General features: G+C 39.4%; 1 protein-coding gene across 2 annotated transcripts in view; it reads right to left on the minus strand.

Moving 5' to 3' along the window:
* Positions 1-23,467, minus strand: part of PRELID2 (PRELI domain containing 2) — a 103,381-nt gene that overhangs the window by 78,660 nt on the left and 1,254 nt on the right. For both annotated transcript variants that reach the window (XM_070933941.1, XM_070933940.1), the window contains exon 2: positions 2,942-2,999. In XM_070933941.1, coding sequence (XP_070790042.1) covers positions 2,942-2,999 — 58 coding nt within the window. The remainder of the gene's footprint in view (positions 1-2,941; positions 3,000-23,467) is intronic.

Here is a 23,467-nt window from a genome sequence, read left to right on the forward strand (position 1 = left end):
AATAATGTGGCAGAAGTTGAAACAATAAGGAATGGAGAAAAGTGATTAATTTGTGATAAAGGATTAAGATATATTATGATGATTTTGATTATGTATAAGATGTGATCCTGTCAGTACTCTGTTCATAAAATATGTATGATGAAAGGGAAAATTTTTAATAAAAATTATTTTAAAAAAAGAAGAAGTTGTGGATGCTCCATCACTGGAGGCTTTTAAAAAGAGATTGAATAACCATTTGCCTGAAAAGGTATAGTGTCGCCTGCTTGAGCAGAGGTTTGGATTAGAAGATATCCAAGGTCCTTTCCAACTCTGTTGATCTGTTAATTACATCACTGAAAAAAATAGAAGTGCAAAAGACTATATGACTGATGATTACTCATGCTACTAAAAGATCTAGGACCATGATGGTGAACCTATGGCACGCGTGCCACAGATGGCACACAGAGCCCATTCTGCAGGCATGCCAGCCATTGGCCCAACCAGATCCACCGCACATGCGTGCGTGCCTCCCGCTGGCAGCTGATATCCGGGTGTCTGCTGCGCATGCACGAGGGTGGGGTACATGAGACACACACGTGCATGCACGGGGGGGTGCATGTGCATGCAAGGGGGTGCAGGTTGGTGCAGGAAGCTTTCCAGGCCCAAAATGGGGTGGGGGGCCTCACGCGGCATCCCCCACCATGCCCCATTTTAGCTTCCAGGTTGGTGCAGGATGCTTTCCAGGCTCAAAATGGGGTGCGGGGGAGTGGGGCGCGTGCACAGGGGGCACATGCACGGGGGAAAACTCAAATTGCATTTTGGGGGTTCTGGCACGTGTGTGTGCATTTGGTGCCCGCTTTGGGCACTCGATACCAAAAAGGTTAACCATCACTGATCTAGAACAATTTACAGCAGCCTACTCATTCTCCAACCCAGTCTATTAACACAGACCATCCACCGAGAAAGCTACAGAAATTTCATTTTCAAAATTTGGCCAGAAACTTAACTGAAACAGATGTAAATGACTATCATTTCTAAGTATTTTGTACATTTCTATGTAAAAATACCATGTCACTATTACAGTATGCATCGTTTCATAAATATTCTTAAACTAATTAAAGGCAATAAACTCAACAACAAAAGATTCATTTTCTATAGAGTTCTATTATATTTTTATTAGTGAATGAAAATTAAATAGGCATTCTAGAATACACTTGAATATGTTCTCAGTTACATGAAGTTAACTCAACATTTTCTTGATCATTTTAAACAAAGAAGAAAGTAAATCTGTTTTACTTAAACTTTTTTATGTGGCTTTTCAAAGCTGAGTTTTGCAGGGCGGCTGGATTAAAATTGCAATGTAAAAATTGTAATTAAACTGAATTAAAATATACAATAAAAATTAAAACAGCCACCCTGGGAAAATAACAATTAATGAAAATATTTCCATGCAACATGTAAATTTTAAATTAACACGAATATATTAAAAGGTTGAGAGCATTAATACATATTTGCCTGGTGCCAAAAAGTTAATAAAATTAGCACCAGAATCATGCAGCTGCTATGGAAAACGCTTCCACATGGTGACTAATTGCTGCATCTAAGCAATAGGATCTCTTGTGATGGCTAGCTTAGACTCAGAAGAGTCTGAAATGAGGAAGTTGCTAAAGATGCTCAAGACAAATATAAGCCTTAAAAGAAGCTTAGCAACTAGGCACCTGAGGCTGACATGATTGAGAAACATTCAAGTCAGCTGGAAGCAGAGGTAGGCTGGATCCAAGATCTCCCCCCACTCCTCGCCCCCACTAGACCATGCTGAACTGTGTGCAGAGGAGAACAGAACAGATCAGTGTCACCCTTTCTATGGCAAGGGCATTTCTGCCCTTGATGCCTAGCACAGGATCCATTTAAGATCCAGCACTGTCCGGTAATTCTGTTGGGAGTAACTGCTCTGCTTGCTGGAATACTATGCATTTGCATTCTGAGCCTGTTGCCTGAGACAACTCTACTTCTTGGAACCAGGCTCTGCAGACACACATTTGGATTTTTGAATTGTAACCTGTTTCTGCTCTCCATTTTGCATTCTGGCTATTTGGAGCTCATTGTAGGCAAATAGCCTGGGAATCTGAGGCTTTGCTGATTTTGTGCATTCAACAATATTTTGGTGTGGCACCAATTATAGAGAAGATGAGAGAAGGCAACTCCACAGGTATGGACATGTCCTAAGAGCAGCACCTTCCAGCGTTGCCAAGACTGCCTACCAACTAGAAGTCAATGGCCGGCGACCTCACGGGCACCTAAAATAGAGATGGCAAGGCAACACCAACAAAGATATGCAAGCCACGGGCCTGCGCCTTGGAGACACAGCTGACCCTGCAAACTGGCGTTCAATGATCCGAAAAGCGGACCTTGCACTTGTGGGAATACGCTAGGAAGAAGATTTGCACAAAAGCTGTGCCTGTCATTGCCAATATTTACTAAGTTCTAAGTAAAGCTTTTACTTCTCAAGATTGTGTGTGTATGTGTGTTCATGGGGATATGTGCATATGTCTGGCCAGGGACAGACATTTCCGAAAACAACCTTCAGGCACAGGTAGAAACATCCAGGAAGAGACCATTGGAGTTGGGTAGCTTATAACTTTAAATAAATAAATAAAAATCCTTCCCATAACATGGTCTCATGCCCTAAAGGGCTTTATAGATTATTATTAGCACTTGAATGTGGATTGCAATGAACTGAGAGCCAGAGAAGAATACGGAAAGGTGACTTAATATTTTCACAATACCCAGTTCTAATCAGTATTCCTGCTGCTGTATTTTGGACTGCTTGAAGTTTTCAGATCATCCTCAAGGGCAGTTCCATATAGAACATATTGCAATAATCTAAACCATAATTTACTAGCGCACAGATTACTGAATCAAGGCTAGGTAGGGCAGAGCTGAACATTTTTAAAACGCTTACCTGTTTTCTCTTCTACTGTTTTTACAGCAATAACATTTTTCTCCATGGGACTGGGATACTAGAGAAAAATACAAAGTGTAAATATCAGAAATTATTATTCAGTAGAAGAAAATCTCCCCAAATTATTTACCTATAAACTTTTAATTTAACAATTAATCAGTTGAATGGCTTGCCTCCAGACGTTGTAGGTGCTCTAACACTGGAGACTTTAGGAAGAGATTGGACAACCATTTGTCTGAAGTAGTATAGTGTCTCCTGCTTCAGCAAAGGGGTGGACTAGAAGACCTTCAAGGGGCCTTCCAACTCTGTTATTGTTAAACATTTTTTCTTTATTTTTCAACATGGAGAAGGGATGTTAATTTATGCCAATATATTTGCTGTGACTGTTGATTAATTATGAAATATTTTCGGGAGCCAGAATCAAGAAAAATACCAAAATGTTCTGACTCAGTTACAGTGAGGATAGGTGCACCATTAGGAGACTTGAAAGAACAGATTGGGGTTAGATTGTCATGGAGAAAATTTATCTATGTCAGGGGTGTCAAACTCGCACCATCACGGCGTCATCACGTGACATATCACGGCTTTTTTTCCCCTTCACTAAACCGGGTATGGGCGTGGCTAGTGTATGACACATCTGGGCCGCGTGCCAGGAGTTTGACACCCCTAATCTATATGGTCACTAAGAATTGAAAAGAATTTGATGGCACATATCAATCAATCAATCTGTTCTGAATTTCAACTGTTTGAAATTCAAAGCATTCCATTTTGAGTATGATATTGCCATTTGGGTTTATTTAGTGAGCTCAAGGCTTCTAAAGTTGCCAAAATAAATCATTTCACAATTTAAACTCAAAGTATTACACAACATGCTGCAATAATTTTATTACTGAATTTTAGTAATTCGTTGCATGACAGTGCAATCCAATATTCATCCAATATAGGAGATGATTTTAGCAAATTTCTGTTGCTAATTGAGACATTTGTTAAGTGTATTTTGGCCCATTTTACAACCTTTCTTGCTACAGTTGTTAAATGAATCACTACAGTTGTTAAGTTAATGACACAGTTGTTAAGCGAATCTGGCTTCCCCATTGACTTTGCTGGTTCGAAGGTTGCAAAAGGGGATCACATGACCTGAGGACATTGCAACCATCATAAATATGAGTCAGTTGCCAGGTGTCTGAATTTTGATCACGTGACCACGGGCATGCTGCAAAATAGCCTTAAGTCACTTTTTTCAGTGCCATTGTAACTTCGAACGGTTACTAATTGAAATATTGTAAATTGAGGACTACCTCAGAAGAATCACATAAGCCAATGCAGCTTACTTATTTAAAGTGAATACAAAACAGTGGAGGATTGCTACCGGTTTGCCTCAGATAGAGCGAACCAGTAGCGGTGATGGCGGGAGGCTCCGCCCACCCACCCGGACATTTCTATGCATGCGCAGAAGGGTCGCGCAAGTGAGCGCATGAGCGAACCAGTAGCAAACTAAATTGAAATCCACTACTGATACAAAAGCCTTCCCCAGCAATGTTGGGTAGGGTGAGGTGAGGTAATGCATTATATTAAGATGACATGAGAAGGCTTGGTATGGATGCAGCAGAAACCTCTTCAACAATACCACACACAAGAGACCTTACAAATGGAGAAAGGGTGGAGAGAGTGCATTATCGTTGCCCCTACTTTGTACATCTACCATAAATTCAGCTGTACAAATCTTTCCAAAGCATATTACACTTCGAGTTTCAAATCAAACAGGCAGCTGTACTTGAACTCCAGCAAACAAAAGCACAATTCTTTAGCACTCTGTCTGAATATATAGAGGTTAGAGAAAACAGGAAGATGGATTCCCAAGTCCCTTGTTTTGCTCGTTTTTAAATCCTTGTGAGGTTAGGCAAATGGTTTAAAACTGGAATATTTTGATCTTTATTTTATTCTGATCTATTTTCTGGAAATTCTGATCTGGGTTCCATCTTCGAAATTCTGCCCTATCAATGCTAACACTTCAAATTATCATTATTATATCAGATACCTAAGCCACATTTTAAATTTCACACAGAACATTTTAAAATCACTTCTTCTTTATGATGTCAATAAAACAATTGTGTTAAATATATATGCCAAAACTTTCATGGGAAACTTTTGAAGTGTAGGCTGAATTTTAATTTCAAAGAAGGTCAGCCTCTGTTTTAATTTTCACAGTCAAACCACTTTTTTTTCCAATCAATTGGAATTTCCTTAGTGCACTTTGAGGGATCAATTCTCCCTTTTGTGGGCTACTATGAGATCAGAACCATTTTTTGAAACTAACCATTCTGACTTGGAGCAACAAAAAACTTCTGGAGGAAAACAATTTGAGCCACAACGTTGGAAGTATGAAAGAGGAAAGAGAAGAAAATCAAGGTGGAAAAGAGAAAGATGGCAATCATAAAGGAAGAAAATAGGAAAGTGGATAGCAAGTCCAAACAGATTGAAAGCCTATAGACCAGGGGTGAAATCTAAAAATTTTTGCTACTGGTTCTGTGGATGTAGCTTAATTAGTGGGTGTGGCTTGGTGGTAAGGTGACTGGGTGGGCGTGGCCAAGTCAATGTCACTTCTTTGCCCTTTTTTTAACCTACAAAACACAACACAACACAACTGGCTCACCCACAATGTAAAAGCAGCTGTGCTAGACCCAAAATGGCCCCGCAATAAGCAGGAACCTCACACAGCCACAAAAAGCCCAAAAAAACAACTTTCACACTTTACACACACAAAATTCCACATACAGCTTTGTGAGATTTTGTGTGTTTGTGTAGTTAGTGAAACACTACACAAACACACTAAATCTCAGAAAGCTGTACAAATATTATTTTATTTTATTTTTATTTTTATATAAAAGCAGCTAAATTTAAAACTTCCTAAACTTTAAATGGTTAAAAAAAGAACAACTAAAAAAAACCCCAATTAACTATATTTTTAAAGCTCCCAAAGGGGGAAAAAACTTACCCAATAGAACAGAGGTCTCCAACCTTGGCAACTTTAAGACTTGTGGACTTCAACTCCCAGAATTCCTCAGCCAGCTTTGCTGGGAGTTGAAGTCCACAAGTCTTAAAGTTGCAGATAGAGCTGCTCATCAATGAGCTTGATTGCAGGCAGGGAGATTCAGTTGCTTGCTGATGCAATGGATTGCAGGGATTACAGCAAGTGAAGCAAGGCAGGCGTTGCGACCAGCAGCTAAGGTAAGCAAGGGGCGGGGGGGGGAGAAAAAAAGAAATTTTTTTTCTTTTACAATGCTCTGGCGATCCAAGCTGAGTTGCCTGATTAGCAGGTAACTCAGCTGGGATCATTAGAGCTTGGATCGTCAGAGCCATTTAAAAGGAAAAAAAGGCTCTGATGATCATGCGGCTCAGCTGGGCATGGGGGGCGGGGGAAGGGATTTTTGCTACTGGTTCTCTGAACTGCCACTGCCATCGCTACCTACTCACCCGAGCCGGTCCGAACCGGGAGCATTTCACCCCTGCTATTTTTTTTTTATTTATTTTTACGACCCTGTAATCCATTGTGTCAGGGTAGAGTCAGGGCAACTGAATAGAGCTGAACATTTCCTGCCTGGATACCCTTTCTGATGCCTACACAGTTCGCAACAGATGTTTTCTCTTTGCACCCTAAGAGAAACAGCTGCCGCTGCCTAGGATTGAAGTCTCAGCCTCATAATGTGAGGCGAGCATCTTAACATCTAGGCCACCGCACCACTCCTATAGACTGTATTATTAGAAGTAGTGGAAAAAGAAAAGATGAGATCATGCAAAGAAAAAATAGAAAATGGGTATATACCGTGGGGGAATATGTTAGTGGTTTAACATCTTTTCCCCATATTTCCTTTGGTCCTTCCTTTGGTCTAACTATTTTATGCATTTTATCCCTTCCTTTGGTCTTAACTGCTGGGCAAGATGAGAGTGGGAATGCAAACTGACTGGCAGAAAACAAATCTTTGAAAAACTGTTGTTGCATAGTGTATGCAACAACATATTCTCCACATCTTACACATGCCCATGAGTTCAAAATGGTTTCATACCCTCAACTTCACTGAAATGATAATTTAGAGTTAGAAATGTGCTTTCCTGTAAACAGATTAACACTTGGGAAAGGATGTTAAAAGATTTGATTATGGACAGCTTCAACCTACAGAGCAGAGCTGGTAAAAATGTGCAAAGAAGTGATTATTTAATTATGAGTGAAAGTGTTAAAATATATGTCAAAAGTATTAATTGATGTCAGTTTTGTTCTGGCTTTGTATGAAAGTATGAATCCATATGTTGCCGACAGCTCATTACAGTGAATAATGCTAATGAATTTGGGAGAAAATCATACATCATCCTGAATGAAAGCAATCCAGGAGAAAAATATTTTTGGAGGACATGAATGGATGGATGGAAATAAGATGAGAATATAGTAAAAGTGATTGTGCCATTCAAAATAGAATGATGATTGGTGAGTTTCAGAGAAAAAAAATGTATTTTGTATACATGGTTTAAATTTTAAGTATATGTAAGTCATATATACACATGGTACAGAATTGAATATATGTCTTAAAAAATCAGATTCGTTCTTGAGAAAATTGAAGAGAATTAGTGAAGGATATAAAATGAAGCAAGATCCTGATTGTGGGGCAGATCATTATTCTTTAGTGTTAAGAGTGGAAAAGGAGGAAGTGAAAGAAAAAAGAATGGAAGTACAGCAAATGAAACTGCCGACAGGGAAAGTATGAGTTCCGTATGAAAAAGTGTTATAAGATATATTAGAATGAACAGAAAGTAGATCTAAGAAAGAGAATGTGGAAAACTGGAACAAAGTGAAAAAAAATATGTTACAGAGTGCCATTCAAGTTTTTCAGACTAAACTAAGTGTGAAAAAGCATGGCTGCTGGACTGATGAAGTGAAATTGTGGGGTGGGGGGGGAAACACATATAAGATTGCTGCAAAATAAGGATGAGAGAAAGGTATTGTGTACTGCAAGGTGCACAGAAAGAAACAATAGTTGCAAAGTATGTTGTCAAAAAGAGCTAAAATTAAAAGAGAGAAAATGCAAACAATTCGTTATTTTGATGAAATAATAATTGTTTGGGAAGTGAGCAAAGAAGGCTAGAGTCCTGCAGTGACTGGAAATAAAAATAGAAGTAATAAAACCAGGGAGAATGCTGGAAAGAGCCTTTTAAAAATTCGTATGGGGATGATAGCTATATAGTGTTACAAAGAGCAGAAGTAAAATAATTGCTGTAAAATTAACGTCCAAGGAAAAAAATGATGAAAAGGGTGTCATAAATGCTATGACAATGTTAAAAATAGTAATCCTGCAGCTGTAGGTAGTATAACTGTGCCTGAAATAGTGTTACTGCAGTTAGTCTGTATTATGTATTGAACTGTCTCTTTATAGCATAATTATTAGTTTATAAAGGGATAACAAATACTTCCTAGATTTTTTTAAAAAAGACATACAATAGAAGTGCTTGTGGGAGGGGGGTATCAGATCAGGATGAGGAGGAAAAGTCTCAAACATGATCCCTGAAGACAAAGTGGCCTTGGGTTTATAAATCAATTCATTTTACCAAAGCACTACCTTTGGCTTCTTAAGAAGGCTGTCGTTCTCCACTCAGATGTGTTTTACAATTTTGTGGGCCTCCTGGGCTCCTCTGGAGGAACCTCGCTCCTGTGACCAAGAAGTCTTCTGCAATTACATCCTGTGTATCACTTGCAACCATTCCTGCTCAGTCCTTTATGTCCTAATCATCTCCCATTTGGATAACCATCAATGCATTCTACATGCATTTTGGAAAGCATTCAGAAGCTGTCACAAAAACTGGTGGCCTGGACAGCAACAAGTTTCTGGATACCCTCAATGACCCTACAGCATCAAAAATTGGCTGCCACTTGGCTTCCAGGTGCAATGCAAGGTCCTGGGTTTCTGGATGAAATTAAGGGCTGTCTTCTCCCACATTCATCTGCCCATCCAAGCAGATTAAACAGAGTCAACTCCCTCCAGGCAAATATCTGACAGGATCTTGGAAATTGGCTTTTTTTTTTTTATTATTCCTGCCTTCATCTTGAGAAAAGTCCTCCTTATGGGGGTGCAGTCTACCTTTTTTCCTCTTTCATATTTGGTCAAGGGGAAGACAAGCTCTGAACATTGGGATGCAGAAGCAGACATATTATGTCTTCTTTTGATACTGTTGAGATTATTTTTTTTTGTGTAAGTTTATTTTTACTGAGGGCTCTTTTTTTGTGTTTCTGACTGTTAATTGCTTAGAGTCTTGAAAAGAGAAAAACAGAGACAGAGAAAGAGAGAGAGAGGGAAAGAGAAAGAGAGAGAAAGACAGAAAGAGAAGGGGTGAATATTTCAGCACCATTTTTAAATAGGTTCTTTGCTTGACATTTTAGAAGCTTGTTTCCTCATCTCTGCTATCTCTGTATAAAGTGGGGATATTCTTTAGGGGAATATTCCAAAAATAGGCTATGATCAAATTCTTGCAGCTACCCAGTTGAAAATTTTCAGGATGATTGTCCTCTAAAGAATATACCATCCTTGCTATTTTCATCATTCTGCCAAAAAAAATACTTGAAAGTTGCACACAATGATACTTTCCCCTATTATAGCTCATTGTCCATTTTTTTCCTAAATGTAATCTCCAATCAGTTAAAATTATGTGGTAGAACACATTCAAGTAAATATACCGGGGGGGGGGGGGGGGGCACAAGAAACCAAAATGGAACAATGAATGGTAAAACTATACTTAAGGCTGTGGCAATAAATGGAATATACCATAATTGTAAAATTCAAATATATGTCTATATGTCTATATTATAATATGTGTGTGTGTGTGTGTGTGTGTGTGTGTGTGTGTGTGTGTGTGTGTGTGTGTATTCTTTTCTTTTCGTAGGCTTTATGAGTATTTCTCTTTAGCCAGGTTCTTCCTACGTAAAGCAAGATTTTTATGCAGCCCTAGTTCAGTGAAATCACAATCCACTAGTTTCTAGGCTTTTTTTCAGGCAGCCTGCAAAGAATTCCTGAGCCTTTAAATGGTCTCTCAGACTGGTTCAGTGGGAATCACAATCATGGGAAAGACTGCTGACCTGACAGTTGTGCAGAAAACCATCATTGACACCCTCTATAAGGAGGGAAAGCCTCAAAAGGTAATTGCAAAAGAAGTTGGATGTTCCCAAAGTGTTGTATCAAAGCACATTAATAGAAAGTTATGTGGAAGGGAAAAGTGTGGAAGAAAAAGGTGCACAAGCAGCAGGGATGACCACAGCCTGGAGAGGATTGTCAGGAAAAGGCCATTCAAAAGTGTTGGGGACTTTCACAAGGAGTGGACTGAGGCTGGAGTCAGTACATCAAGAGCCACCACACACAGACGGATCCTGGACATGGGCTTCAAATGTCGTATTCCTCTTGTCAAGCCACTCCTGAACAACAAACGTCAGAAGCGTCGTACCTGGGCTAAAGAAAAAAAGAACTGGTCTGTTGCTCAATGGTCCAAAGTCCTCTTTTCTGATGAGAGCAACTTTTGCATCTCATTTGGAAACCAAGGACCCAGAGTCTGGAGGAAGAATGGAGAGGCACACACTTCAAGCAAGATGCTTGAAGTCCAGTGTGAAGTTTCCACAGTCTGTGTTGTTTTGGGGAGCCATGTCATCTACTGGTGTTGGTCTACTGTGCTTCATTAAGTCCAGGGTCAACGCAGCTGTCTATCAGGAGATTTTGGAGCACTTCATGCTTCCTTCCACAGACGAGCTTTATGGGGATGCTGACTTCATTTTCCAGCAGGACTTGGCACCTGCCCACACTGCCAAAAGTACCAAAATCTGGTTCAATGACCATGTGATTACTGAGCTTGATTGGCCAGCAAACTCGCCTGACCTGAACCCCATAGAGAATCTATGGGGCATTGCCAAGAGAAAGATGAGAGAAATGAGACCGAACAATGCAGAAGAGATGAAAGCCGCTATTGAAGCATCCTGGTCTTCCATAACACCTCAGCAGTGCCACAGGCTGATAGCATCCATGCGATGCCGCATTGAGGCAGTAATTGATGCAAAAGGGCCCCAAACCAAGTACTGAGTACATATGCATGCTTATACTTTTCAGAGGTCCGATATTGTTCTATGTACAATCCTTGTTTTATTGATTTCATGTAAAATTCTAATTTTCTGAGATTGTGAATTTGGGGTTTTCATGAGCTGTAAGCCATAATCATCAAAATTATGACAAATCAAGGCTTGAACTATCTCGCTTTGCATATAATGAGTCTATCTCATATATTAGTGTCACCTTTTACGTTGCATTACTGAAATAAATGAACTTTTGCCCAATATTCTAATTTTTTGAGTTTCACCTGTATGTATATATATATATTTCATTTCATTTCATTTCATTTATTGGATTTATATACCGCCCTACTCCCGAAGGACTCAGGGTGGTGAACAGCCACAGAATAAAACACATAAATACAAAATTTCAAAACAGAATAAAACCGAATTAAACAATTTGGCCGAGATAAATTTAAAACACCCAATAATTTTAAAAACAAATTAAAATTTACATTTTAAAGGGGAAAGATTTAGGCCAGGCCGGCTTGATGGAATAAAAAGGTCTTTAAAGCGCGGTGGAAGGTGCGCAGATCCGGGATCCTCCGTATCTCCGGGGGGAGCTCATTCCAGATAGTAGGTGCCCCCACAGAGAAGGCTCTCCCCCTGGGGGCCGCCAGTCGATATTGTTTGGCCGACGGCACCCGGAGAAGCCCCTCTCTATGAGAGCATACCGGCTGGTGGGAGGCTATTGGTGGTAGCAGACAGTCCCATAAATAACCAGGTCCTAAGCCATGGAGCCCTCTAAAGGTGATAACCAAAACCTTGAAGCACACCCGGAAGACCACCGGGAGCCAGTGCAGCTCGCGCAGGAGAGGTGTTACATGGGAACGCCACGTCGCTCCCATAACCACCCACGCAGCCGCACTCTGCACCAGTTGGAGCCTCCGAGTGCTCCTCAAGGGGAGCCCCATGTAGAGAGCATTGCAATAGTCCAGGCGGGAGGTGACGAGGGCATGAGTGACTGTATGTAAGGAGACATATATATATGTCTATATTATAAATGCTATAAAAAGTAAACTTTGAGAATAAAATAGTAACTGTAAAATACATTGCTATTTGTATTGCAGTAAAATTTCAACTGAAGGAGAGGGTATTAAACATTCCTTTATGGCAATTAAATCAGACATTTCTATTCTGCTTATTTCTTTCAAATAGCAGGTTACAGTGTAATTACATAATCAATGAAATTTACAATCTATAAGATCCATTCATGCGAAACAAAAAAATCATTTGCATAAATCTTCCACTAAATAGCCGATTCCATTACCAACACATATTAAAACATAAGTAACTTGTGTATGCTATTGCTGAGTGATGAATTAAGATAATTTAACTAGTAGTTGCAATATATTGCAACTTTGACATAAACCAGATCTATGTCATGAAAAACCCAACTGCTTTCTATTACAGCTAATTACCTCAAATAATAGGTAAGAAAATGAACACAATTACATACAAGTCAAATTTCACAAGAAATGTACAGAGAAAATTTCTTCCAAAATCAGGCAAATTTTTGCTTTGCGTTGCACATCATTAATGTCTCTCTCTTCTAAGATCTATGTCTTCATGCTGAGATAAACTGAGCAGGAAAACTGAACAAGACTGTATATTGACGGTCAAAAGGAGAAATTCTCTATAAATTAATTGCAGAGGGTACTTTCATATTCTCAGCTTGACTCCTCAGTGAAAAAAAGCATCAAACAGTAAACAGAATCACAAGACAGATTTACTCAAAAACTTCAATGGACCAGAAAGTGGGATGCAACCTCTATAAAATGCCCTAGGAATTCGTAAAAAAATATTGACAGAAATTTATATGGCATTTATTAAGCTTCTCTGAACACAGAGAACTTAAAATAATTAATATAAGTATGGCTTTTTCTCAGAACACGCTTAAACCCAGTCCTAAACTGAGAGAAAGGGAAGCAAACCAGACTAGAATTAAGTGATTCTCTTTGCCAGTCCATAAATCTCACTTCACACTCATTCTTATCTTCTCATAGCAGAAGACCAAAGAATACAAGCTCAGCTTGGAGAACCAAAGTTGTGGGCAGGAGAAGGATTTTCCTGCATATACTGTACACATGGTGATTTTTATTTGATTTTTTAAAAAAATTAATTTGCAACTTATTCTATTAAAACTACCCTGGTTTACACAATATCTTCAAGATTTTCTGGAAAACATATATGACTGCTATGTGCTCTTTAAAAAGCAGTGAAAAGGGGGAGATACCGTATTTTTCGGAGTATAAGACGCACCGGAGTGTAAGACATACCGTAGTTTTTGGGGAGGAAAATAAGAAAAAAGCTAATTGGCAGGTGGATCGACCTCCTGGAATATCCCCAATCAGCTGTTCCCAGAGGTGAATTTTAGCAACAGGTTCCTTGGTTGTGAGCTCTGTGCCTTGGGTTTTTTTTTTTTTTCTGCTTCTGAAACTCCATTTCAGAAAAAAAAAACACTTTATTTTCTGCCTCTGAAAGCCTCCAAAACAGAGCTTCAGAAAAAAAAAAAGCCTCTGAAGTTCTGTTTGGGGCCTTCTTTTCTGAAGCTTTGTTTCTGATGTTTTTTTCAGCCTCTGAAACCTCCGTTTGAGAATCTGGGTGGGGCTACATTCAGAGTATAAAACGCACCCAGATTTTCACCCTCTTTTGGGGTGGGGGGGAAGGTGTGTTTTATACTCCAAAAAATACAGTAATTGTTTTTTGGCTCATGCCTTGCAGTTTTCATTGCCTCCCAGCTGCTCCAGGCAGTTGGATGTCTCTCTGAGATGGTGGAATTGCAAATGATAGCACATCGTGGAATCAAAAGCTGTTATGACAAAAGGAGCCCTTTCACTTGTGGAAGTCTCCTTTGATATCCACAGAAGACTACTTGCTGTAAAAGAGCATCTACGTCACTTGGTTACCTTTAAGGGGATGGTCTCATCCTGTTTGCCAGTCACCTAAACCTATCACCTCAACTATTTGAATCAGAAGTAAACATTTCAAGTCTGGGTTAGTTGTAGATTTCTATAAAATGCAACACCACATTTAAAGAGGAAAAACAAAATGAAAACAAGAAAGACCTTACATTTCCATTCGTCAAGTGTCACATACCATTAATGGTTTGACAATGTCATAACTAAATAAAGAAATATACACATTCATTATATAAATATAAAACAGGTTTAAAGTGGAAAAGAAAAGAGAAGAGCCATGTAGAATGATGGAATATTTCACTTTTGAAGAGATATTTGTTTTGAATAGATGAAAATGTAGATCAGCAGCCCTAATGGAAATCTTTATCAGTGCACAAGGTTAATATTTTCTAAAAACACGAACTTCTTTAAGTAGATCAGTACCTTCAAAACAATTTAATGCCATCTTGTGGTCAATTTCATAAATGAATTCAATAAATAAGAACCAGATCAGATCAGTTTATATGGAGATAGTCGGAATATTTGGCAGATCTGGGACAAATATCATAAACAAATAAAGCAGAGAAGAGTATTATATTATTTCCTGGCTTATCTCAAGACTATTTAGATCTCCAGAAAGATATTTTAGATGAAGGGAAGCACTCCTTCAAAATAAGCTGTTGAGTGCCACAGTATCCCTTATAAACAACCATCAGTCACAATGCTTCACTTCAGTTGGCAAAAGTGGCTTTTGTCAAAACCAAGTAACAATCATGCAGACTGGCTCCAGTTCAATGCTTTGTGCAGATAGATTATGCTTTCATGAGATAGATTAATTAGATTGGATTATATTGGATTTGATTTGATTTAGATATAGATTAATTAGATAGATAGATAGATAGATAGATAGATAGATAGATAGATAGATAGATAGATAGATAGACAGACAGTTATAGATACATAGATATAGACAGACAGACAGACAGACAGACAGACAGAAGAACTCCTTGACTTACAACCATTTTAATGACTGTTCAAAGTTATGATAGCCCTGAAAAAGTTACTTATGACCATTCCTCACACTTACAACCAACACAGCATCCCAGAGGTAATGTGACCAAAATTTAGGTGTTTGGCAACCATCATGTAATTTATAAGAGTTCCAGCATTCTGGAGTCACATGATTGCCATTTACCACCTTCCTAAGGAGCTTCCAACAAACAAAGCCAACCATCATTTCCTTAAAGATAGCATGATCTGCTTAACAACCATACCAATTTAAAAAATATATAAAATTGGCCGTAATTCATTTAATGACAACCTTTAGTGACAGAGGCTCTGGTCTCAATTGTGGTTGTAAGTCAAGAACTGACTGTAGATAGGTGGCATATATAAATATACCTCATAAATATTTCATAAATATATTAATATCTTGAATTATGACATATGAGTTATGATTACAATAAACTCCTTTTGCTATCTATTGAAAGACAGGAGAATATTGAGATTCAATATTGATATATTACTATTGATTTATATTGCTACCCACTGATTTATACAGCTTACCTTTTTTATACTATTTCTGAAGCTGCATTTATCTTTCTATGATCAAATGAAAATTAAAGTAAGTGTCATCATTACACCAGCAGGAACTTACTTTGTAAATGTGATTTCTACTAAGGGTTAGTAAAATATAATTTTAGACATACTGTGAAAACTTAAAAGTTGGTAATGGGGACACTATGTAAGATCTGCCAAAATAAGGTGAAAATAAAGCCTTCTCCAAGCCATATTCCTGGGCATTTCACTGACAAGTAACCATCATGGAAGCAGTTTGCCACTGCCTTCTTTGAGGCTAGATGTCAGCCTTCCAATCTAGCTGTACTTAGTAATCTTCCATCCAAGTCCTAACCAGGAGCAATCCTGCATAGTTTCTCAGCCCAGCAAGATCAATGAGGTGTGGGTACAAGTAATCCTTGGATTACTATGGCAATTGGGACCAGAATTGCCATGTCATGTGACTATGTCACTTAGTGATGACAGTCCCTATTGTCACCATTAAGCAAGGACCATGCAGGTTATTGAGTGAGGAAGTCGTGTGATTGTGACTTCCTAGTAGCTTCCCTACTGACTTTCCTTATGGGAAGCTGGCAGGGAACATTGGAACAGGGAACAGAGCCTTGGTAGTACAGTGGTCTAAAGCACCCTGTTATTAAGACCAGCTGCCTGCAACTACTGCAGGTTCGAATCTCGCCAGGCTCAAGGTTGACTCAGCCTTCCATCCTTTCTAAGGTAGGTAAATTGAGGACCCAGTTGTGGGGGCAATAAGCTGACTTTGTATAAATATACAAAAGGATGAAGGCTATTGCTTAGCGCATTGTAAGCCGCCCTGAGTCTCCGGAGAAGGGCGGCATATAAATCATTTTAAAAAAAAAAAAATAATAACCCATGATCATGTGACTCAGTAGTGGGTTTCAATTTCGTTCACTACCGGTTGGCTCATGGGCGAGCACACACAGGTGTGACACTTCTGCGCATGTGCAGAGAAGTCCGGGCAAGTGGGTGGAGCCTCCCGCCACCGCTGCTACCAGTTTGCCCCACTTATGTGACTGCAGCTCACTGGAATGTCATAAATCGCAAGCCGGGTACTAAGCTCCTGGATCACAATCATGTGCCTCTGGGATGCTGCGATGGCCTGAACTTTGAGGGCCTATCCTAAGTCCCCTCTCGTTCAGCACTATCACAAGTTTGAACAGTTATTGAGCAAGTAGTTGTGACTCGGGAGTTACCTGTATCTACTGAGGCAAATTTTAGCAAAACAAAAATGAAAACACATCAAGGAATATTTAATATGAGTATCTGTAGAGAGAATTCTGTACTGGAGTCAAATTCTTTGTGTGTCACACTCAAGGCCCATGGGCCAGATCCGGCCCATGGGGTGCTTAGATCTCGTCCGCGGGGCTGCCCTGGAAACAGTGAAGGACCGGCCCACAGTGCCTCTGCCAGCAAAAATATAGCTCAGTGGAGCCTTTTCACTGGCAGAGGGCTGCAGGAGGCTGTTGCAGCCAAAAACGGTGATATTGAGCTAGTCACACCAACCCTGACCACGCCCCCCCAGCCCCCCCGAGATAAAACACAATCCAGCCGTCAATGAAATTGAGTTTGACACCCCTGCCATAGAGAATTCAGAATTGATGAATATCACATACAATTACAGTATGTGTAAAAAACCAATACTGAAATCAGCTAAAGAGAAAAGAGAAATTACAACATCATTTTAGGTGCATGTTATGTCTTTCTTTGGTACCTTTTTCTCAAACAATTATATTTAAGGGTGAATCCTTAAAAGCTACATAGTAAAGATAATAGATTCTAAATAAAAGCCTTTCGCCTAAAAGCAAGAATTTCTTTTCCTTAGTTGAAAGAATCAGTAATTACAGATAAGAGAATCTGAATTTCTTTAATCTTATTTAAGCTTTAGCATAAGAATAATTAAAACAGGAAACGATGTGAATCTAGTCAATATAAAGACATCTTATATATTATTTTTATTTTTATTGCTGCAGTTAGGTCAGAAAACTCCTTTTACAATCAAACATCAACCGTTTTATAGTATAAAGTGCTGGCCTAGAAACCAGAAGACTGTGAGTTCTAGTCCCATTTTATGCATGAAAAACTGGTTGGGTAAATTTGTGTCAGTCACTTTCTCTCAACTCACCTGACCTCAGTGTTGTTATAGGGCAGTATTGGCGAACCTTTTTGGCACTGAGTGCCGAAATGGGAGCGCGTGCATGCCAGAATCCGGAAAGCAGCCGTACATGCATGTACCGGGAAGATTATCTTCCCGTTTCCGGTGTGCGCATGCGCACCAGCCACCTGGTCTTCCAGTTTTTGGCGTGAATGCACACACGAAGACCAGCTGGCTGGTGCGCATGTACGCGCTAGAAACCAGAAGATCATCTTCCCGGCACACACATGTGCACCAGGCAGCTGCTCTTCCAGTTTCCAGCATTTCACGCATGTGAAGACCAGCTGGCTGGTGCACCAGAACCTGAGCAACAGGTGACGGCTCTGCATGCCACTTCCAGCACACGTACCATAGGTTCACCATCATGGTTATAGGAAAAACAGGAGGAAGGAGTATTGGTATGTTTGCAATCTTGACTTGTATAATGAAAAGGCAAGCTAAAAATCTAGAAAAATTCACAGAAAATAATTGTCTAATATTTTGCATTGGTAAGAGTTCATGCTGTTACATTCTAGGTATTAAATTATAAAAAGAATAAAATACACCCAGAGGACAAGAATAAGGGCCATGGGTCTGGAAACTAATCCCTATGAAATCAAGGAAACTTGGTATCCTTAGCTTTAAAGGAGAAGACTATAAGATAGGAAAAATCTCTTGAGATACCTGAAAGATTGCCACACAAAAGGCCAAGATCTGTTGTCCCAAAATGCTTAAAACAGCATAATAGTTTCCAGTTATCAAAAGGCTAATTTCAACTGAACATAAAAGCAAAGACAGCTTTTTTTGTAGTAACGAGTAGCTGAAAAGTAGAACCAATGATCCAGAGAAGTGATTGGAGGCAGTCAGACACAGGCTGGACAATCATCAATCTGAGATGTTTCAATCTCCATTAGATCAGGCAGAGGAGGCATACTGCAGTTAAGGATCTACATTTGATGGGTTCCAGGAGAAATGCCTTCTCTACCCTGAAGCACACTTTACGGAACATTCTTCTCCCAGAAATTAGATCAGCTCCTTCTCCATTTGATACAGGTAGTCTTCAATTTATGACTGATTGCAGTTAGGATTGGATTTTTGATCATAAATAATTGTAGTTGTAATTCGAGGCACCCACATTTCTGGACCAAACTTTGTGACATTCTTTGTAATAGTCATTAAGTAATTCACCATCGTGGTTAAGCGAATCAAGAGTCATTAAGCAAACGTAGGTAAGTGCAAACTCATTCTTCCAAATCAATGCTTTTTGCCAGAAACCAGCAAAAAATGCCAGAAACTACAAATCGTTGTCATGTGACCACAGGATGCTGCAACCAGTCAGAGAGGCCAGTTGCCAAATGCCCAAATATAGACACATGACCACGGGGAGGTGGGGGGCATGACATTTTATGGCAGTCAGAAGAGCTTTACAAGAAATACAGCACTTGTTCTGGGCCCGTGGTAATTTCAAAAGATCCTTAAATGTGGTCATAAGACAAGGACTACCTGTACTCCAAAAAACTCAACATCTGGCTATGTTATCAGATGTTCCCAGGCAAAAGGAGACCAAGTGGCTCTATTAATGAGGTGGCCATTTTTATTCCTCCCTTTGCTTATGATTTGGCTTTTATATGGCTTTTTATGTTTTATTACTGCTGTTTTTAATCTAATTGTTGTGGACCACCCAGAATTGTTTTTGGTGAGATGGGCAGCTATATAAATTTGACTATTCAATAAATAAAGAGCTGGATTACCCTGTTAAGCAAATTTGGAATCAGTGACCTAAATGGTTTCTTCTAATAACAGACCTAAGGCACAGCTCATCAGCACTGCGAAATTTTCTGAAGCAAGTCAGTCCTAACTTCAATCTAGGGGAAAAGATTGTACATCTGCTCAAAACAGATGTGTATTTTTCCAGAGTTTGATCACAACTAACACGATCTATGAACCTCATGCACCATCAGATTTTGTGAAGAGACATACTTAGTTTGAAAATAGGCAATGTTACAATTGGATCACCAAACAAATTTCATTTGAATAGGAAAAAAGGGGGTGGGAGCTTTTTTTCTAAGGCAACACACTTTATAAGTATTAGAGTTTCCAGGTAGCTACAAAACAATGTGATCCAGTGGGTCATTTTTACAGAGACATTTCCTTCAGATTTGTCAATGTCTTCGACAATGGCAGAGCTTCTAATATACTGGAAAATTTGTTAAAAATTTGGGGAAATATTCAGAGATACTTCTGCCTTGAAAACTGTCCATGTTGAACTATATAGCACAGTCAAATATCAGGAGCTGACTACAGGACATGTTTTATGACTGTCTTGTGCGTGCTATGATAATTTTATGTCATAAAGTGTTTTTAAACATTTGCCATATTTCAATTCCATGAGACTCATGGGACTCGGATTTTCAATTCTGTAAATTCACCATTTGAGGTACCCAGTGGTGGGATTCAAATAATTTAACTAGTTCTCTGCCCTAACGACTGTTTTAAGCAGGGGCATCAAACTAAATTTCATTGAGGGCCGGATCAGCATTATGGTCACCCTCAAAGGGCTAGGTGGGCGTGGCTGGGTGGTCACGTGACTGGGTGGGTGTGGCCAATTTGACATTGCTTATGTCAAGGGGCACCTGTGAGGGGCCAGACAAGGCTGGGAGGAGTGATCCAGGGTGAATGCCAAAGGCTGGGTGGACCAAACGGTGCTGGGGGTGGCAGCCAAACTGCCTTTTCAGTTTTAGGCTGGAATCCAGGCACAGAGGCAGCAGAGAGGTCAAAATGAGAACCCCTTCTTTGGGGAATATATCCATTTTGTTCTGAACATCATTCTGCTTGAAATTCATAATTTCAATATTCATAATTCAGACACATTAGGTCTGTACACTTATGGTAAACAAAGGAATTGCAATTCGTTCTCTCTGTCTTATTAAACCAAAGTAGCTGGACTACAGAGTATGACAGTAAACATTGTCTCCACGGTACTAAGATAAGAAAGGCAGATGCTTACACACAGTGGTGGGATTCAAATAATTTAACAACTGGTTCTCTGCCCTGGTGGACATGGCTGGATGGGCATGGCCAGGGGGGCATGACAACACTCAGCCTCCTGCAGCACTCTGCCAGCCAAAACGGGGCACGGGGTTTAATTACAAAATGTGGGCTTTGATTTGTGACATCCAGACCCAGCGAGCAAGAGGTGTGAACTCCACAGAAAATACACTTTTGTTTGGTTATGAAGAAATATCCCCAAAGTCAGATATATACTAAAGACTTTTAACTACATACGTCCCCAGAAAACAGCAAATTTTGAAGCTCCAGGTAAAGAAGATTCATTTTAGGATGAGTAACCACAGTTTGCATGTTGGAGGTTCCTAAAGGAATGCTGGGAAACTATATTTTAAAGAACATTTGAGGGATGGGTGCAGTATAGCCCTTTTCTGCCTGAGGCTGTGGAGACTCGGAACCAATCAAAACACTTTTTGTGAAGCAACTGATGAACACTGACAGGGTAAGCCACTAATATATGAAAATAAGAGCAAACTCCAGTCCCTTCTAGTACTGATGATGTTACTTAGTTTGGTAATGTAACATCTGCAAGAAAACCATCAAGCCTAGCACTCTGGCGCGGGGGGCCTGCACAATGGCCCCCCGTGTCCTGTTTTGGGCCTAGACGGCCTCTTGCACCAACCTAGAAGCCAAAATGGGGCACATGGAGGGACTCCTGGGAAGGGAGGATTGGGGCGGGGCCAGCCAGATTTGGGATCAGCCGGTTCTCTGACCTAGGCAAAAAGTTAACAACTGGTTCGCCTGAAGTGGTGCAAACCAGATGAATCCCACCTCTGGAGGTACCTTGATTTAAAAGTTTGCCTCTTATGCCCAGTTAAAGGTTATAGACATACAGCTTTAGTAGTATACTAGAGAACCAGGTCATGGTTTCAGAGATATTTGCTTACCAGATTCCTCAATGCCTTCAACAATGGCAGAGCTTCTAAAGTACTGTGAAGTTCTTAAAATTTTAGGGAGATACTCAGAAATGTATCTGCCTTTAACACAGCCCATGTTGAACTGTATAGTACAATCAAACATCAGCAGCTGACCACAGGAAATGCTTTATGACATTTTGTATTAGCAGTACATAGATAGATATCATTTCATATACTTATTCCTTAAGAGGGTGGTCCTTTTTAGTGGTAAAATCATTTATTGATGTCAAAATTAAAAAATACCACTAAATTCTAGAGGTATTTATTATCAATGATTGATGACATCATAACTGAATATTTACAAGAAAAGCAGGGAAAGGGGGAGGGACACAAAGAAAAGATTTAGCTAGAAGACTAAAATGAGATCCTGGAGAGCAGATGATGGCCTTTCAAAAAATGAACAATATGACCCAAACTAACAACAATGAATTGAACAATGCCTAACCGGAAGATACGGAAGAATTAATAAGACAGACATGGCAAAATTACACAAAGTCACTGGATGTGATTCTATTTTGAGTGTTAGGGCAAGAGTTCCCCAATCTTTCTGGATCAGCGGGAGGGAAAAGAAAGGATGATTTTGTGGGAGGGGCAAGTGTGTGTGTGTGTGAGCGCACGCAACATTCCCGGCGACCCTCGCACAAGTGGGGCCATGAGCCCTGTGCTGATGCTCACGCAAGTGGGGTTTTGTGTGCAAGCGGAAGTGCACACACTGGCCAGCCACTCATGCGGCCCAGTAGTGGGCTGTGGCCCACAGATTGGAGACCCCTGCGTTAGGATATGAAACAATAAGAAGGTTGTATTTTAAAATGAATGCAAATCAAAATAAAGTGTGCAGTGAGATTACACTGTTAGAAACACCTGTAGAAATTCTAATTCTCTTACAACAAAAATCAAATAATAGAAACTAGAGAGTTTACATGTACAAGGCTACCTGTGAAGTTGAATTAAATTACAGAGCTCCATAAAATTGAAGGTGCCTGTTTGCTTAACAATTACCAATCCTTTTATTCAACTTGAATAGAATAGAAATAGTTTCGAACTAGGTCATTTGATCTTAGTATGGTTAGCAAAAAACAGGCAGGGAAGTAGTAATTATTTCTTTTACTACAGTTTCATTTCCAAAAATTCACAGCTAGAGGGCAATAAAGTCAGCATATTTAAATCTATAATTAAACAACTTGTACACCCCTATTCATATAAAGACAAAAGGAAAGCAAGAATATCTAATATCAGAAATTCACACATTAGGAAGAAATGAATGTCACTCTTTAAAAATGTCTCTTTTAAAAGTGTAATCAGAAGCACAATGAATGCTAAAAGAAGTGTGTTTTTCTAAAGATGATTTTAAGTTTAAAAAATGTTAGAACTTAGATACATCTATATACAATATCTGGTTATGTTGAATCTATTGGAATTCCAGACACAATGTTTTCAAAAGTCTTGTCAAACAGAATTATGTTCAGATGACTATGACTACAACTTTTCACCAAAATATGAATCTTGGTTATCCTCTTGGTTATTCTCCAAGAGAAAGAAAAAATACCTGGATTCCATGTAGAGAAGAATTTCTCTATCTGAATCTCCCTCAATCTGATTTAACAGTTTTTAAATCACCTGTGTTATTTTCTTTCTGTTTCTCCCATAATGTTCCAAAGTTCCAAAAGAGTGAAAACAGTACACAGCTAAGCCATACCTAGCCACTGTAGCATGTGGACAAATCAGGACAAACTCTAAAAAAAAATCGCAATATGCAGGATTAGCATTTGTCCTCTTTTGTGAGCT

This window comes from Pituophis catenifer, unplaced genomic scaffold (assembly GCF_029215685.1).
Source record: "Pituophis catenifer annectens isolate HBS135680 unplaced genomic scaffold, rPitCat1.0.hap2 SCAF_2, whole genome shotgun sequence".
Taxonomy (NCBI): domain Eukaryota; kingdom Metazoa; phylum Chordata; class Lepidosauria; order Squamata; family Colubridae; genus Pituophis; species Pituophis catenifer.